This window comes from Anopheles darlingi, chromosome 3 (genome assembly GCF_943734745.1).
Source record: "Anopheles darlingi chromosome 3, idAnoDarlMG_H_01, whole genome shotgun sequence".
NCBI lineage: Eukaryota > Metazoa > Arthropoda > Insecta > Diptera > Culicidae > Anopheles > Anopheles darlingi.
Window position 1 is genome coordinate 61,690,266 of NC_064875.1, and position 14,276 is coordinate 61,704,541.

Consider the following 14,276-nt stretch of genomic DNA (forward strand, 5'->3'; position numbering starts at 1 on the left):
CGGGGAGGCAAAACCAGAGTCAGGAAATGTTGCTCTGCACGAGGCACGCGTCATCTTGAGCGCGCGCGCCCGATGATGGTAATGAAAGAGAAAGTACTCTGCTTCGGCTGCAAAATGGGCAAACCTGGCGACCAACTTACCTGATCGCACAGGTTTGTAAGAAAATTTGTTTCTCTCTCTCTTGTGTTTCGATCTAGTAACATGGTGTCGGGCGTGCGTTTGTGTGTGTGATGCTGCGTTTCGCGATGCAGCTACTAGACGACTTTTTGGACTTATTTTATTATTTTTCGGAAGCTGTACCGTTTTCGTAGTAACCACTGGATGGTTCGCTTTGGACACGGATCTGCCCGCTGTACCGGTGATTCCACCGCTGATCCGTAACCGGTGACGAAGTACCGGTGATGTGTATGTGTATGCTGATCTCGCAAGGTAACACGCGAAACGTGGGATTTTGGAAGGGAGGGAATGGTGCAGCAGCAGCAGCAGCAGACGAAGCCAGGCCGAAAGGTAAACAAACCGAGGCCTCACGAGACCGAGGCAACCAACACCGGGGCGGGTGGTGTGGGACGTTCACTGGCGTTGGGTGTATCGGGCCGGGGGTTGGTTTCTGTTTCTTTATTTTCGGAGCGGTGGGGTTCTATAAAACAATCCACCAGCCGGTTAGGGCAGTCAGTTGGAGCAGTGCAGTCGACCACAGCAGACCGTGTGTGTGTGTGTGCTCGGCCGTCGTCGTCATCATCGTCACAGTGAAAGCATCGAAACGAATCCACAGGACACCGCGAAAAAAAAACTCGAAATCAACGACAAAACGATCGCGAAGAGTGCAAGTGACAATTACGAGCTGTGTTGACTGTGGCAGCAGTTGGTTTGGTTGGTTGCAGTGTGCAGTGTATACCGGGACTCCCTAAACGGCTTAAGGTTAGTGACAAAAAAAACGTGACGGCACCAACTCTATCATCATCATCGCCATCATCGTCGTCGCCATCCATGCACCGTGAAATAACGGTACCAGAACCAAGCAGATTAGGGAGGCTTAGCGCTCCGCTTAGTGGAGCCATTGAACACCTCACTTTGTCCAGTGCCATTGAACTAGGTGGAAGATGAAAGGGAAAGGCTTAGCATGCCGATGGCTTCGTCTTCGCGCACCCGCGTTGGAGATGGGAAAAGGGAAAGCTGGATAACTGTTCTCTTCGTGCCCCTTTTCTTTTGGGGAGGGGAGTTCTTTGAACTTTAAAGAATCTCGCAATCCTCTCGACGCATCCACTCGATGTTCTCGATCCAAGACATTCTAGCTCATAAAACTGGATTTGATTAATATTGCTGCCTTAAGCATCATTATAGATGATCGAGAGTGATCATTCTCCTTTGTCATGAAAAAAGAACTGTCCATCGAACAAGAATCTAACACGAAATAACGATGGCTGGCGTCTTCCGAAGACTTCAACTAAAGTCTTTTTGAAGACACAAAGTCATACAATTGTCGTCGCTTCAACTACTCGCTCACACTCCGCGTTGCATAAGCCAGTCTCTGGCCGTGTGAAGTGAAATTAAAAGAAAGAAAGAAGAAAAAACAACCCTGGCGCCCCATAAATATCATCACCATAAAACCGTGGCTGGACGCGGGGAAAGCCTCAGTTTGAAAGTCTCGCCAGCCTCTTGGCTCTTGGGTTTGCCTGACGGAGAAGGAGCTTTAGCTGCACTCGCGGAAATGATTAAGGGTGAGATCATTGTATGCAAATCCGACGAGCGATCAACAACAACAACAATGTCCGATTCGTTTGCGATCGCCCCCAAAAAAAACGGGACACACACCGGTAGTTCTTTCACCCGTTCGTTCCGGCCGGCCATATTCACAACACATTTCATCTTTCACGTAACCACGAATCCTCGCCGGATCGGTCAGACTCAGAAAGTGACTCGGCACCGTAAACGGTGCGACGTTCCGTAATGTTTTTATGTTTCCCAACTTCCACCCACGCCTTGGAAGAGAGCAGAAGGTAGACAAATATGTAACTTTAATTTCACTTTTCGTCAACCACCACCGTTCCGGCGTTACAGTTGTTCCCTCCCCGCGATAATCTTTCGCGATCTCGCAGCGTAAGCTGATGGCAACTTATGGAGTGCGTTGGCGTGTAAGCAACGATGACGATCCGAAACCGAGTTTCGCGGACCGTCTTTTAGTGATGGCGCTAATGAGACTGGATGAGGGATCAGTTATGCAACCTTTCAGCGGACGAGGCGTGACACATACGGACACCGATCGTCAGGCGCTCGGTGGTCGCGACCTCATTTCGACCGCGACAACGACCGCGGTGGCGACGGTGACGACGACTACACCTCCCCCGGAGGTGCGCCTTGGAGGAAGGTGGGTCACCTTCCTTATATGGGACCTTCGGAATGATGATCGCTTCATCGTTGTCGTCGTCGCCACCGTCTGAGGAAGTATCCGTTTCATCCGTTGACACACTTAACGACTCTCGCTTTGGAACGATTCCTGGTTCCTGTAGCATTAACGTCTTCGGCAAATTAAACTCGTGCGAAAGTAAAAGTGATCCCCCCTCCCCTCCCTTCTACTAGCCCACCCACCGTGTGCCTGACCTCCTGATGTTGTTTGACTTTTAAACCAACGTTCCTTCCTCGTTTGTCCGTTCGCGAAACGAGTTTCTGCCCGCATCACCTTATGGCGTCATGTTTCAGACTCTCCACCCCTTTCTCCTTCTCTCGCTCACGCACACTTCACTTTCTTTACCGAAAAATGTCTTGTCTTGTCTCAATCGAAAGAAGACGGAAGGGCGTACCAGCGTACCGTGAAGGGCCATGGGTTGCGGCACCATTGTGTTTCTGGTTCACTTGCATGCCAACATATACCAGCGGAACGGCAGGGCCGGGGAAAACAGATTAACGGATAACATTTTATACAAATGCTGGATGCCCCCTTGTGCACCATCCAATCGCGTTGTTTGGTGGTGGAAAAGTGAAAATGGAAATCCGTCACCAGAGCGTGTAGCGTGTACACGAGGCACGAGGGGTCTCGGTGAGGTCAAAAAGATAGTTGCAGCAGCAGTAATAGTTTCGCAAAACATCTGTCCGACTTCCGTTCCTTCCGAGCCGCCTAGGTGGATAGGATTTCTGCAGCGTAATCGCCGAATCTGTTCAAACCTCACCGAAGACGGGGAAGAAACATTCAAATCGCTTGCTTGGATGGCAGCTGCTGTTGCTGTTGCTGCTGCTGCTGCGGTCACTTTCGCTGAGCCCCCATTTATCACTTCACCGGTCGAGTGACCGCAGGGAACCACTCGCTCTCGCTCTCTCTCTCTCTCTTTCTTCGGCGGAGGAGGAGAGTTCGGAACAAGGTATTACAGCATCAGCGGAGGCTACGAGTGCCACTGGCTGACACTGCACGATTGTTGTTAGGTAATCGAAGTAGCCGCGGTAAAGGAGGAGATGTGGCTTCCACCGACGACGTGTGTGTGTGTGAGATGTTGGCTTGGGTTCCATGGCCGTCTTGATCGGCCACGTCGTGGTCAGCGAGTTAATAATTTCTTCCGCCATATCGCTTCCGAAGCCATTGTTGTGTCAGGCCGGGGGGGGGGGGGGGGGGGAGGGGGGATTTTAGATGCAGTTGCGGTAGTTGGGGAAGAAACCCCTTTTGCGTCCATCTGGCTGATCTGTTGCCCACCATCCTCTCTACCCTTCCGCTCTCTAGGTAGCTTCCGGCACCGGCGAAAGATGAGGCGATTGATCACTTCCGCAGCAGCAGCAGGACTGCTGCTACTCGCGCTTGCCGTGAGCACCACGAATGCAGCCGACGAGTGGGGATGGTTACCGCTCGACGAAAGTCTCATCGGAGAGGAGAAGGTACGAGAGAAGCGTCAGAACATCGGGGTACTACCCGCAGAACAGCAGCAAAACGCAACGGAGGTCGGCGATGAGGATATTCTGAACTTCCTGCTCGATAGCGGACGTCAGGGCCGCAGTCTCGAGGGTTTCGACGAGGTGTACGCGGATCCGTCGGTACAGGATGCCCTCCAGAATGCGGACGATGCGCAGGCACGTAACATCATCAAGGATAAGCTGTGTTCGCTCGGTCTGATGCAGTGCGAGGGTGGAGAGGCGATCGAAGGCAAACGGCCGTACTATCCGATCTACGCTCAACAGCAGCAACCACCTCGTCGACCACCGCCACGGGGACCACCGCTACCACCGCAGCAGTATGCTCAGCGTCCTCCCGTGCCGCCTCCGCAAGGACCGCCGCGTCCCCAGCAACACCAGGGTCCCTATGGCCCACCGAAGCCAATGCCGGTTCCGCAGCACAAGATAGGATACGCCGGACCTCAGCAGCGACCTCCATTCGTCGGTGGACCTTCCGGTTCATTCCAAACTGGCCCCAGCTACGCTTCGGCCTATCCTTCGAAACCAGTCGGTCCGATCTACGAATCCGATACGCCTCCGTTCGAATTCGAACCCATCGGTGATAAGATTTTCGAGGGTCCGACTTACTCCAAGCCTGGTATTGTGCTGAACGAAGGTACGCTGGTTAAGCCGGTCGAGCAGCACATCCACCATCATTACCACCATATTGATGGAGCATCCGATTCCAAGACGGTCGTCGTTAACAATCCTATTCCGATCGATTCGTCGCTGTTGAGCGGTTCAGCAGTCGTCGGTAGTGGTAGCTCCGGACTCTACTCCGCGAATGGTGGTGTCTATGGTGCCGGATCGGGTTCGGCCGGTGGATTCTCGCCGCTGGCTGGTGCCGAGTTCGATTACAAGGAACTGAAGGGTGTGAACAATAATGGCGGCTTCGGTCAGTCCGCTACGTACGCCGCGCAATCGAAACCGGTGTTCGAAGGTACGTCCGGATTTGGGCAGCAGGGTGTGAAGCAGAGTCTGTACAACCAAGGCCCGGCACAGTTCGGCTCGACCGGCAGTGGCAGCAATACGCTGTACAGTGGTGAGGTATCCGGAGCGTACCAGAGCACCGGAAACGGTGGTTTCCATTCCTCCAACCCGGCACTCTACAAGAAGGAACTTAACGTTAAGGGTCCGGCTTCTTCGAACGGTCTCGGATCGTACACTGGGCAGAACGCTGCCTACAGCAAGTACAATCAGTACAGCAATGGTCAGTACTCTTCGAATGGAGGCCAACAGTTCGGTGCGAACGGTGGACAACAGTTCGGTTCGAATGGTGGACAGCAGTTTGGTTCCAACGGTGGACAGTTCGGTTCGAATGGTGGACAATTCGGTGGCCAGTACAGTCAGTTCGCTAATGGTAACGGCATCGAGGACTGCGTCTGCGTACCGTACGATCAGTGCCCGGCTCAGGATGTGATCGGACGCAAGGATGACCTAATTCTGCCGCTGGATCCGCGTAATCTCAAGACAGACATCGAAGCAGCCGCCGATGAGGTTGTCATTACCGACGGTAACGGTACGATGACGGTGGTCCGCGTTCCGAAGAACGCTACCACCGATTCGGGAGCTAGCGACAAATCGGCGGCCACGACCGTCGCCAAGAAGGTCAGCAAACGTGAAGCAGCCGCCGCTACGCCTGAGGGTAAATCGAACGAAGGAAAAGCCAACATTGAACCGGTAAGTTGCGCCAGCGATCTCAGACAGCCGTGGTACTGCTCTAACCTAAAACCAAATTTGCGCTCTAATACTGTTCCGTTCGGCTTGCGTTTCTGAATTTAAACAAAAATCGCTTCAACACACAGAAAACAAGAATAATCCCTATCCATCTCCCTGTCCGCGCCATAATCCTTAACTCCTGCTTCCCTTATGACGCCATTTCCGTCTTCACCCATCCGTCCTAACCTTAAAGCGTCCTCTACAGTGATCCCGTGTGATGGAGAGAGATTTTTCTTGTACAACGTGCAGTAGGCCAAGCGATTCGATTCCCGTTCTTGCCCAAAGGACACCACGAAACACGGACAACGGACCAACAGAACGCCGCTGGTGAGGGCGGGTGCGAATACACACGAGGAGGAACCATTCCGTTTCCGCTTCCGCCACTAAAACAAACACGATCTTCGGATCAACTGGAGGGGTTGTTGCTACTAAGCCGCTGGCTGGCTAAAACCGGGACTGCGGGGCGGGCGATTGTAAAGGACGCACACTAAACTCTGCTGGAGTACCGTGACGGACGGACGGACGACGACTACCAACCATACACCACAGCAGCCAACACAGCAAGCGAGCACCATGGATACACACATACATCTCACATCACATCGCCTGGACGCCATCATAGACGGCCGTGCGGCTCGGGCACTAATGGGAATCGCCTATTGCCTATTAACCGGTCGACGGAACAGCCTATGCTTGAGCGTATATGTGCGTATGTGTGCCTGTGTGTGTGTGTGTGTGTTCCTATGCGTATGTGTGCAAAGGTGGTGTGCCTGCGAGTTTGTATGTGCGTCCATTTCAGTCAACCCCCCCTCCGTTTGTTTCGTTATTTTTTAGCGACTTGGCGGTGGCCACAATGGTGGCGGGGACAAGAAAGTCGTTCCTACCTTCGGCGTTTCCTTCGGTCTGCCGTACCCGTCCGGTTATCCGTTGAATCCGTACGGGCCTCATCCGGCCCAGAATCCTTACTTTGGGGCGATCGGTGCGAACGGTTTGAATCTGGGATTGATTAACGTCAATCCGCTGCTGTCACTGCAGGTGACCAAGGATGAGTACGGGGATAAGGTGTTGAAACCGCTGGTCAATTTGCACGTCACACCGACGGAGAATGTGGTACACAAGCTGGGCCATTTGCTGGCGGCCAAGAAGCAAAACATCTACCACGTGTTTAACCAGCACGAGCATTACCATTCGCACCACGGATATCCGAGACCACCGCCGGTTTACTATCCTCATCATCCGCCGCCACCTCTGCACCATGGTCCCGGACCGATCCTGTCCCGGCCGCCACTGGTCGGGCATGGACATGGGCCGGAGCTTATCTACACGAAGCCTCCGGGTCCAATCTACACCGGACCTGGGCCTCATGGTTTCAACCAACCACCGCCATTCTTGGGTGGACCCGGTTTTGGTGGAGCTGGTTTTGGTGGACCCGGATTCGGTGGTGGTCCCCCATTTCATCCGGGTGCCGGCCCTAGGCCACCCTTTTTCCGTGATGCTTCATCGCTAACAGGTGAAGCTGGACCGGAGATAGAGTACGATCCATCGGATTTGAGTCGCAGTAACAACGTGACGTTCGATCGAAGCTTGGCCACGGTACCGACGGGCAACTTCAATTACCAGTCCGTGTACCCGCAGAACCAACCGAACGAAATTAATCAGAACCGAGCGCAGTATGGTCGGCAGTACCAAGCTTACAGTGGCCAGCAGCAAGGCGGCAGTGCTAACCTTCGTGCCGTTGTTGTTCCCCCTACTCAGAGCATTCCGACACAGGCACCGGGATTTGCCGAAGGTAGCGACACCGTCAGCTTCCCGAACAGTCGTCGTCGTCGCCGGCGTTCGACTGACGTAGAGGTACCGAAGGAATTGGAGGGTGAGCTAACGAGCGCCATCGAGAAGGGCGAACATGGTAGTGCCGTTGACGCTGCGATACAAGAAAAATCTTACTCCACCGAGAAGGTAGGTAGAGGACTATTGGTAATGGTGGACTTAATGGTAACAGTAGAAGTGTTCCAGAAGCGTACTAGCGTTGATTCAAATGGTTTTTATGAGAAGAGAAAGTCCAGAGATTCTAACCTGACATGGTTTGCTTGGATGAAATTCTAGCGTCAAGCCTTCTATGGTCCACGGCCCGGTCAGCAGCAGTGCAACGGTCGTCAGGTTTGCTGCCGTCGTCCGGCCTACCGTCCCAATCTACCCGGCCAGAACCTCGGCAAGTGCGGCGTCCGCAATGCGCAGGGCATCAACGGGCGTATCAAGAACCCGGTGTACATCGATGGTGATAGCGAGTTCGGCGAGTACCCGTGGCAGGTAGCCATCTTGAAGAAGGATCCGAAGGAGTCCGTATACGTTTGCGGTGGTACCCTGATCGACAATCTGTACATCATCACGGCAGCGCACTGTGTCAAGACGTAAGTGTAGACCGTCTACTAGCCTGGAACCTGGTTTACTTACCATCCACTGCTCTCCTCTAATCTACAGATACAATGGATTCGATCTGCGCGTGCGACTCGGCGAGTGGGACGTGAATCATGATGTCGAGTTCTATCCGTACATCGAGCGGGACGTCATTTCCGTACAGGTGCACCCCGAGTACTACGCCGGTACGCTCGATAACGATCTGGCCATCCTGAAGATGGATCGCCCGGTGGATCTGACCAGCGCACCGCACATTGCACCCGCCTGTCTGCCCGATAAGCAAACGGACTTCTCGGGCCAGCGTTGCTGGACTACCGGTTGGGGCAAGGATGCATTCGGTGATTACGGAAAGTACCAGAACATCCTGAAGGAGGTGGACGTGCCGATCGTGAACCACTACCAGTGCCAGAATCAGCTCCGCCAGACGCGTCTCGGATTCTCCTACAATCTTAACCCGGGTTTCCTGTGTGCCGGTGGTGAGGAAGGCAAGGATGCCTGCAAGGGTGACGGTGGCGGTCCACTGGTTTGCGAGCGAAACGGTGTCTGGCAGGTGGTTGGCGTCGTATCGTGGGGTATCGGCTGCGGACAGGCTAATGTGCCCGGTGTGTACGTTAAGGTGGCCCATTACCTCGACTGGATTAACCAGGTCCGTGGGCGATTCTAGGCAAGGCGCCATGACCCAGTGGCTGCTCTACCATTATTTATTGATATCAAGCATGGTGGGTGCAGCATAGATTTGTAAGGACACAGTAGTGCTCGTAGTAACGGATGTATAGCGCTTCTCGCTCTTGTATAGATACAGTTGGCAGTTTGTATTCGATAATACTAGCTACTGCTTCAGCTGGGTGCCGGCATGTGCTGCTATCCGGTTGGAGTTAAAGTGTACGATGCTATGTGCAGGCATTCGGAGGTACGAACTAGAGGCGGTAGAGAGTGGTGTGTGAAATGAGATTTATTGTGTAACGTCCCCGTAGAGTAACGCAGGAATAAATTATTCTATTTATTCGGATTTGTAAAACCATCGTCGTTGGATCGATTGCTGCTCAAAGTTACTAGGAAATCCGAACTCCAGCCTGGTAAAGGGAACATGATCAGAGCGGTGTTGCACAAGCGCGCTACAGATTGAACCCAGCTTGAGCACTATCGATAAAATTTTTGTCCACAAATTTCAAATTCGAAGCAAAAATGGACTACCCTGTGCCGTTATTGTTTTGACTTTGAGGTTAGGTTGAGGTTGTGAGGTTTTGAGGGAGTTTATTTCAACCTTTTTTAACCATTTCGTGGATTTTCCCCCCTAAAAGACCGGGCTGAAACCACGAAAAAAAAAAATTCAAATCCTTTTACAACACCACCGGAACCAACTCTCAATCAACCCAAGGGAGTATAGAAATCTGCGGCCGAGATCCGGGAGTCACGGAAAGACCACCCTCGGAAACTGGCAAGTTTTAAGGTGCGTGATTGTGTATGGTTCTGTTGCATAACGGTCACTTTCTCCTTCCAGCAATGGCAACGATAAAATACATCGGCAGGACCACGGATTTCCGTGGCAAAACGCTCTGGGAAATCGTAGGTAACCTGAAGAACTTTGGCGTGGGACGTGTCGTGGTGCGCAGCATGTTCGAGCGCTATCCGGAACCGAGTTTCATGAAAATTCTCAAAGTGGAAGCCCTGCCGAATGAGGTACATGTCGGGATAGGAGTAAAATCCTTCAGCTACGAATAACGAATCCCTGTACAACTCTATTCCAGGAACCCTACCGGAAGGTGCGCGTAACGATGGAGAAAACGTTCCGTGGCCGTAAGAGTCCCCATCCGGTGCAGGTGGAAAGTGTCTCCTACAAAGCCGACTACCGGTTGCTGTCGAAGCACGAAGAAGAATCCTACTGCAAGCTGGTGGAACGGCAAGAGAAAATATTCCCACGTGAGATCGAGCTTCCACCGTTGCTGAGAGACTTCGTGGCACGAGAAACGGGAAAACCAGCCCCTATGATACCGATCAAGCTGAAGGTGGGTCGTGAAAACCATTACCGGTTAGCGAATGAGGGTGAACGGCCGACCGTTGCCGTTACGATGAACATCGGCAAACCGGCCAGTCCTAGTTTGTATGCCAATTGTGAGCTCTAGAGAGATGATCGGGGCGGTTCGAATAAAGTTTAGTTGTTATATTGAAACAAGGAACCAACGAGTCATTTTATTCCACTTTTCGGTACATCAATCATCCCGCCAGGTCACTTCGACCTCGTCTGTTCGGAAGCGTTGCGTGATCGTCGTTTCGTCCCAAGCCATCCGCGTACCACTGCGGAACATTTCCCAGCCGGCGTGCGCAATCATGACTCCGTTATCGATGCAGAACCGTTCATCGGTGGCAAACAGCTTTGCGTCTCGCTCCTCACACATCACACTCATCATCTCCTGCAGCCGCACATTACACCCAACACCCCCAACAATTAGAACCTCACGAGAACCCGTGTGTGCCATAGCACGTTCCGTCGTTTCTACCAGCATCGCGAACAGGGTCTCCTGCAGCGAAAAGCACAAATCTTCGTCCGTCCACTGGTCAGCGTCCTCCACTTTGGCCTTCCGTGCCTGCCTTCCCTTTGGTCGTGCTTTCTGCTCAATGAACGATAGGATGCCCGAGAAGCTCATGTCCATCCCTTTCACCGAGTATGGCAGTGGAACATAGTTTTGACCCTTCTTGGCCATCTGCTCAATATTATAACCGGGGCTCGGATCATTCGACAGGTGAATGATCCGGGCAAACCGATCCAAACAGTTACCGATCGCAATGTCGATCGTTTCACCAAAGATCCGGTACCGTTTACAAGCGTAGGAAATGATCTGCGTGTTGCCACCGCTTACGTACAGTACCGTGGGGTTCGCTGCTTTCGTTATCAAACGACCCATCTCGATGTGGCCGATGCAGTGGTTCACCCCCAGTATCGGTTTGTTCCATATTTGGGCCACCGTACGGGCGACGATCGCTACGGTCAGCAACGGCGGTGCCATGCCGGGTCCTTTGGTGTAACAAACTACATCGATGTCCTGTGGCGAAAGACCAGAGGCTGCTAGTGCACGTTTCAGAATGTCCAAAATACGTGACCGGTGATGCTGGGCTGTCTCTTTTGGGAGGAATCCTGAAAATAAGCGGAACGCCAATATTAACCGTCATCGGGGGGCGTTAATTTCCTCCCCGTATGCAAAATGTATGCAACCGGGTCTTCTAATGTTTAAGAGACCCGAAATTGTTCTGCCGGCGCATCTCTTAAGCGTTAGGAGACCCGGTTGCAAGTACCTTCTGGCCATAGGGTCGTGCGCTACCTTCACCGGGCGGTGTGATGTACGTTTCCCGTTCATTGGCCAGCACTTCCCCATCCTTTACGATTCCAACGCCTATCTTATTGGCACTCCCTTCGAATCCGATCGCAATGACCATCTCGAACACTGAATTTAGCCTACTATTATTCGTTGATATGGAAAATCCGAAATTTTTTGGTCTTCCCCGGCAAAAGGTAAACAAACTCGGCGACTACAAAAAAAAAATTGAACAGGCATGGAAATGAGTTTATAACCAACGAAATAATTGCGCCCTGGATTGTTGGATTTCGGTCTGCATCTGGAATATTTGTGAATATATATTTAAGCGCTTAATTAACTATTACATTTTCTTTACTGGCATTGTAGTGTTCACCACTACGCTGGCGATGGGCTTGTGCATGGGCGTCTCCACCGGTGGTTCGGTGTCGGGGGCGTGGAAAAAGTACAGCATAAACCCGGCAGCAAGCGCAAAATGGGCCAGCTCGATCGCAAGCACGATGAAAAGCGAATACCTTGACCGCTTGATGGCCGGTATCAGCACCGTCAGTAGCGCGAAACTCGAAAGGAACACCCCCGTGATGACCAACAGCCATTGAATCAATGAGACCTAGACGAGGGATTCGAAAACGAAGGGAGGCAGTTTAGAAGATCCGACGCATTTCGCGTTTTCTACGAAGAGTAACCATCGTTACCTGCACGGTCCAAAGGACGGAAACGGGAATGTAGATGGCCAGGGAGTAACCGTACACGCAGATAAGCGAGAGTAGACTTGGCGACCGAGAACCCCCGCCCGTCTCATCATCATTGCTATCCTCAATGTCCAGCTCGTGCGGTCGGCTGCTCCACTTCAGGATACCCCACAGGGCACTGGGTACGAGCACGGTGTAAAGGATGATGGCCGTGGCCGAGTACGACACGAGATGGAAGTTGTACCTCCAATGATGGTTTCCCGTGTTTTGCAAGTAACTGGCCATGTTGCCCGAGATGGCAATGGTGAAAATCTGATCAACGAAACACATTGCTTTAGACAACAGAAAAAGAACAATTGCCGCACCGCCCCAGGCAAATTACCAGCGTTAGGACAATCCACACCGGACCGTACATATCGGGATTCGTGGCGATGTTCAGCTCCAAGTAGTTGGCCGGAGCACGTTTCGGTATCATCGCGGTGGCGATGCGATCAACCACAGTCATTGTGTCCACGTCAAAAAACTTTTGGTAGTACTCGAAGCTGAAGATCGAGGCCCCTTTACCCGCCTGCTGGCCTTCCTGTCCTGTATAAAGAATGACGAAAGTGAGCCGAAGGACACTCGATTGCGTGGGGGTTTTACCCGTACCTGAACCCGTTCCCTCATCCTGTTGCCTCGTCGGACTGATCGATGCAGATCGTTGTGGAGAATTTATGTTTATCTGGGCGCTGCTACCGCTGGTTTCCTGTATCAGGGGAAATTCTTTAAAGGACAGCAAATCGTCAGCAGTCGTCGGCTCCATCCTCGAGAAAAATTTCCACCGTGTTTTCGTGTGCGTTTTTTGTTTGTTTTCTTGACGGAGGCGCTCAAAGTTGCTCAAAGTTGCTCAATCGGAACAGTGCTGTGCACAAGAAATCACGTTTTGCGTTTTTTTTTTTAATTTGGTTTTTATTGTTTTACAAACGGGATCCATTCTTAGATCACTATAATACAGTGTTTCACACCCTGTTCTGTTGAAGAAATAAAAAGAAAATAAACAATCGCTACATGGCACAATAACGCGAACAACCATGTGTGCCCTTGAATCGTCGTCGCCCCAATTTCCTCGGTTTAAGTACGGAGACGAACTGCCTGTGTTCTCTATGAGATGTACAAACGAACGGCATAGTAGAGCTGAGCTTCAGAATGTAAGGCACACCCCTACCGGGGGAGAAAGGAGAAAGAGGGCAGCCACCCCGTACCCTCTCATCAAACGGCATCCATCGTTAACGGAAGCATAAGGCAACTGTTGAGCATTTTACTATTCCCTAGTGCTGGCAGGTTGTCCACCTTCTTGTACCTGATGTATAGCTTCATCATCCGTACCTTCCAGTTATTGTTCTCCATCGGATCCCTCCGTAACGCAATGAGCGTCTCGAACTCTCCCAAGCACACGTACCGATTGTCCGGACCGGGCTGATTGTTGTACACCACGCCACACGACATTGCCAGCACGTCCGATTCAACAATTCGTCCCTGGCACCCGTCGAACATGATATTCGGTACGAGCTGGAAGTTATACTGGAACTTAAGCGTAAGGATCAGGTTGATTATGTCCTGTGGACCGCACACCTGTTCCGTGCCCTGCTGCGTTTCACTGATCTCCAGCATCACCGTACAGCTGGCATCGAGCCAAAAGGCGGACTCGTCGAGTGAATTGCGGTTCCACTTGAGAAAGAACCACACCGTATAGTCGAGCGCAAGCAGGTTCACCGGGTACTGCTCGAGACCGGGCGGCTCCGAGCCCTGTTCTCCCGGACCGTTCGTATTTTCACTGAAGAACACACCATTTGTCGAAGCGGCCAGTGCGTTGTAGTTGTCGATGTGATTCTGTAACGTGGTCCCACTGGAAGAACTGGAATCGGCCGATGTTGAAGGAAAGGCATACTGCGATTGTGACTGTGACGAAGGGCCAGGCTGATCGAAAGACCGAGAGTGTGTGCCAGTCATTCCCTCAGCACCGGAGGAGCAGGCCGAGACACCGTACTTTCGTCTCCATAGCTGCAGACAGTGTTCGATCAGCATCGCCTTTGTACTGTCCTGTGGTAGATGTATGTTGTAGCTTTGCAGGTACTTGAAAAGGTACTCCGGTTTCACGATGTTCTTCGCCAGCAGCGAGCCAGCGTCGCGGCAATGTTCCATCATGACGTTAAGCGATTCTGCAAAACCACACGGATGGGCGAGAAAG

At 52.2% G+C, this 14,276-nt stretch overlaps 4 protein-coding genes across 5 annotated transcripts in view; 1 reads left to right on the top strand and 3 right to left on the bottom strand.

Moving 5' to 3' along the window:
• Nucleotides 1-731: 731 nt before the first annotated feature.
• Nucleotides 732-10,233, top strand: LOC125957443 (uncharacterized). Its single transcript, XM_049690140.1, has 8 exons — nt 732-918; nt 3,707-5,592; nt 7,387-7,587; nt 7,735-8,039; nt 8,110-8,696; nt 9,434-9,484; nt 9,548-9,726; nt 9,795-10,233. The coding sequence occupies exons 2-8, from the start codon at nt 3,730-3,732 to the stop codon at nt 10,167-10,169; spliced, it is 3,561 nt and encodes a 1,186-aa protein (XP_049546097.1). The 5' UTR covers nt 732-918; nt 3,707-3,729; the 3' UTR covers nt 10,170-10,233.
• Nucleotides 10,189-11,550, bottom strand: LOC125957418 (tRNA N6-adenosine threonylcarbamoyltransferase). The gene is made up of 2 exons (XM_049690102.1): nt 11,364-11,550; nt 10,189-11,179 (listed from the first exon to the last, which is right to left on the bottom strand). Exons 1-2 carry the CDS (start codon nt 11,476-11,478, stop codon nt 10,257-10,259), a joined length of 1,038 nt encoding a protein of 345 aa, XP_049546059.1. The 5' UTR covers nt 11,479-11,550; the 3' UTR covers nt 10,189-10,256.
• Nucleotides 11,551-11,653: 103 nt separating this feature from the next.
• On the bottom strand, nt 11,654-12,890 carry LOC125957420 (protein YIPF1). Its single transcript, XM_049690104.1, has 4 exons — nt 12,698-12,890; nt 12,432-12,634; nt 12,053-12,361; nt 11,654-11,967 (listed from the first exon to the last, which is right to left on the bottom strand). Exons 1-4 carry the CDS (start codon nt 12,849-12,851, stop codon nt 11,701-11,703), a joined length of 933 nt encoding a protein of 310 aa, XP_049546061.1. The 5' UTR covers nt 12,852-12,890; the 3' UTR covers nt 11,654-11,700.
• Nucleotides 12,891-12,986: 96 nt separating this feature from the next.
• LOC125957416 (uncharacterized) overlaps nt 12,987-14,276 on the bottom strand; it is a 1,992-nt gene continuing 702 nt past the window's right edge. Inside the window, exons 2-3 of one of the 2 annotated variants that reach the window (XM_049690099.1) lie at nt 13,661-14,247; nt 12,987-13,597 (exon numbers count right to left, since the gene is read on the bottom strand). In XM_049690099.1, the coding sequence (XP_049546056.1) occupies nt 13,298-13,597; nt 13,661-14,247 (887 nt within the window). In that variant the 3' untranslated portion in view covers nt 12,987-13,297. Of the gene's footprint in view, nt 14,248-14,276 lie in introns of both variants that reach the window. The other variant, XM_049690098.1, reaches the window with a different exon arrangement.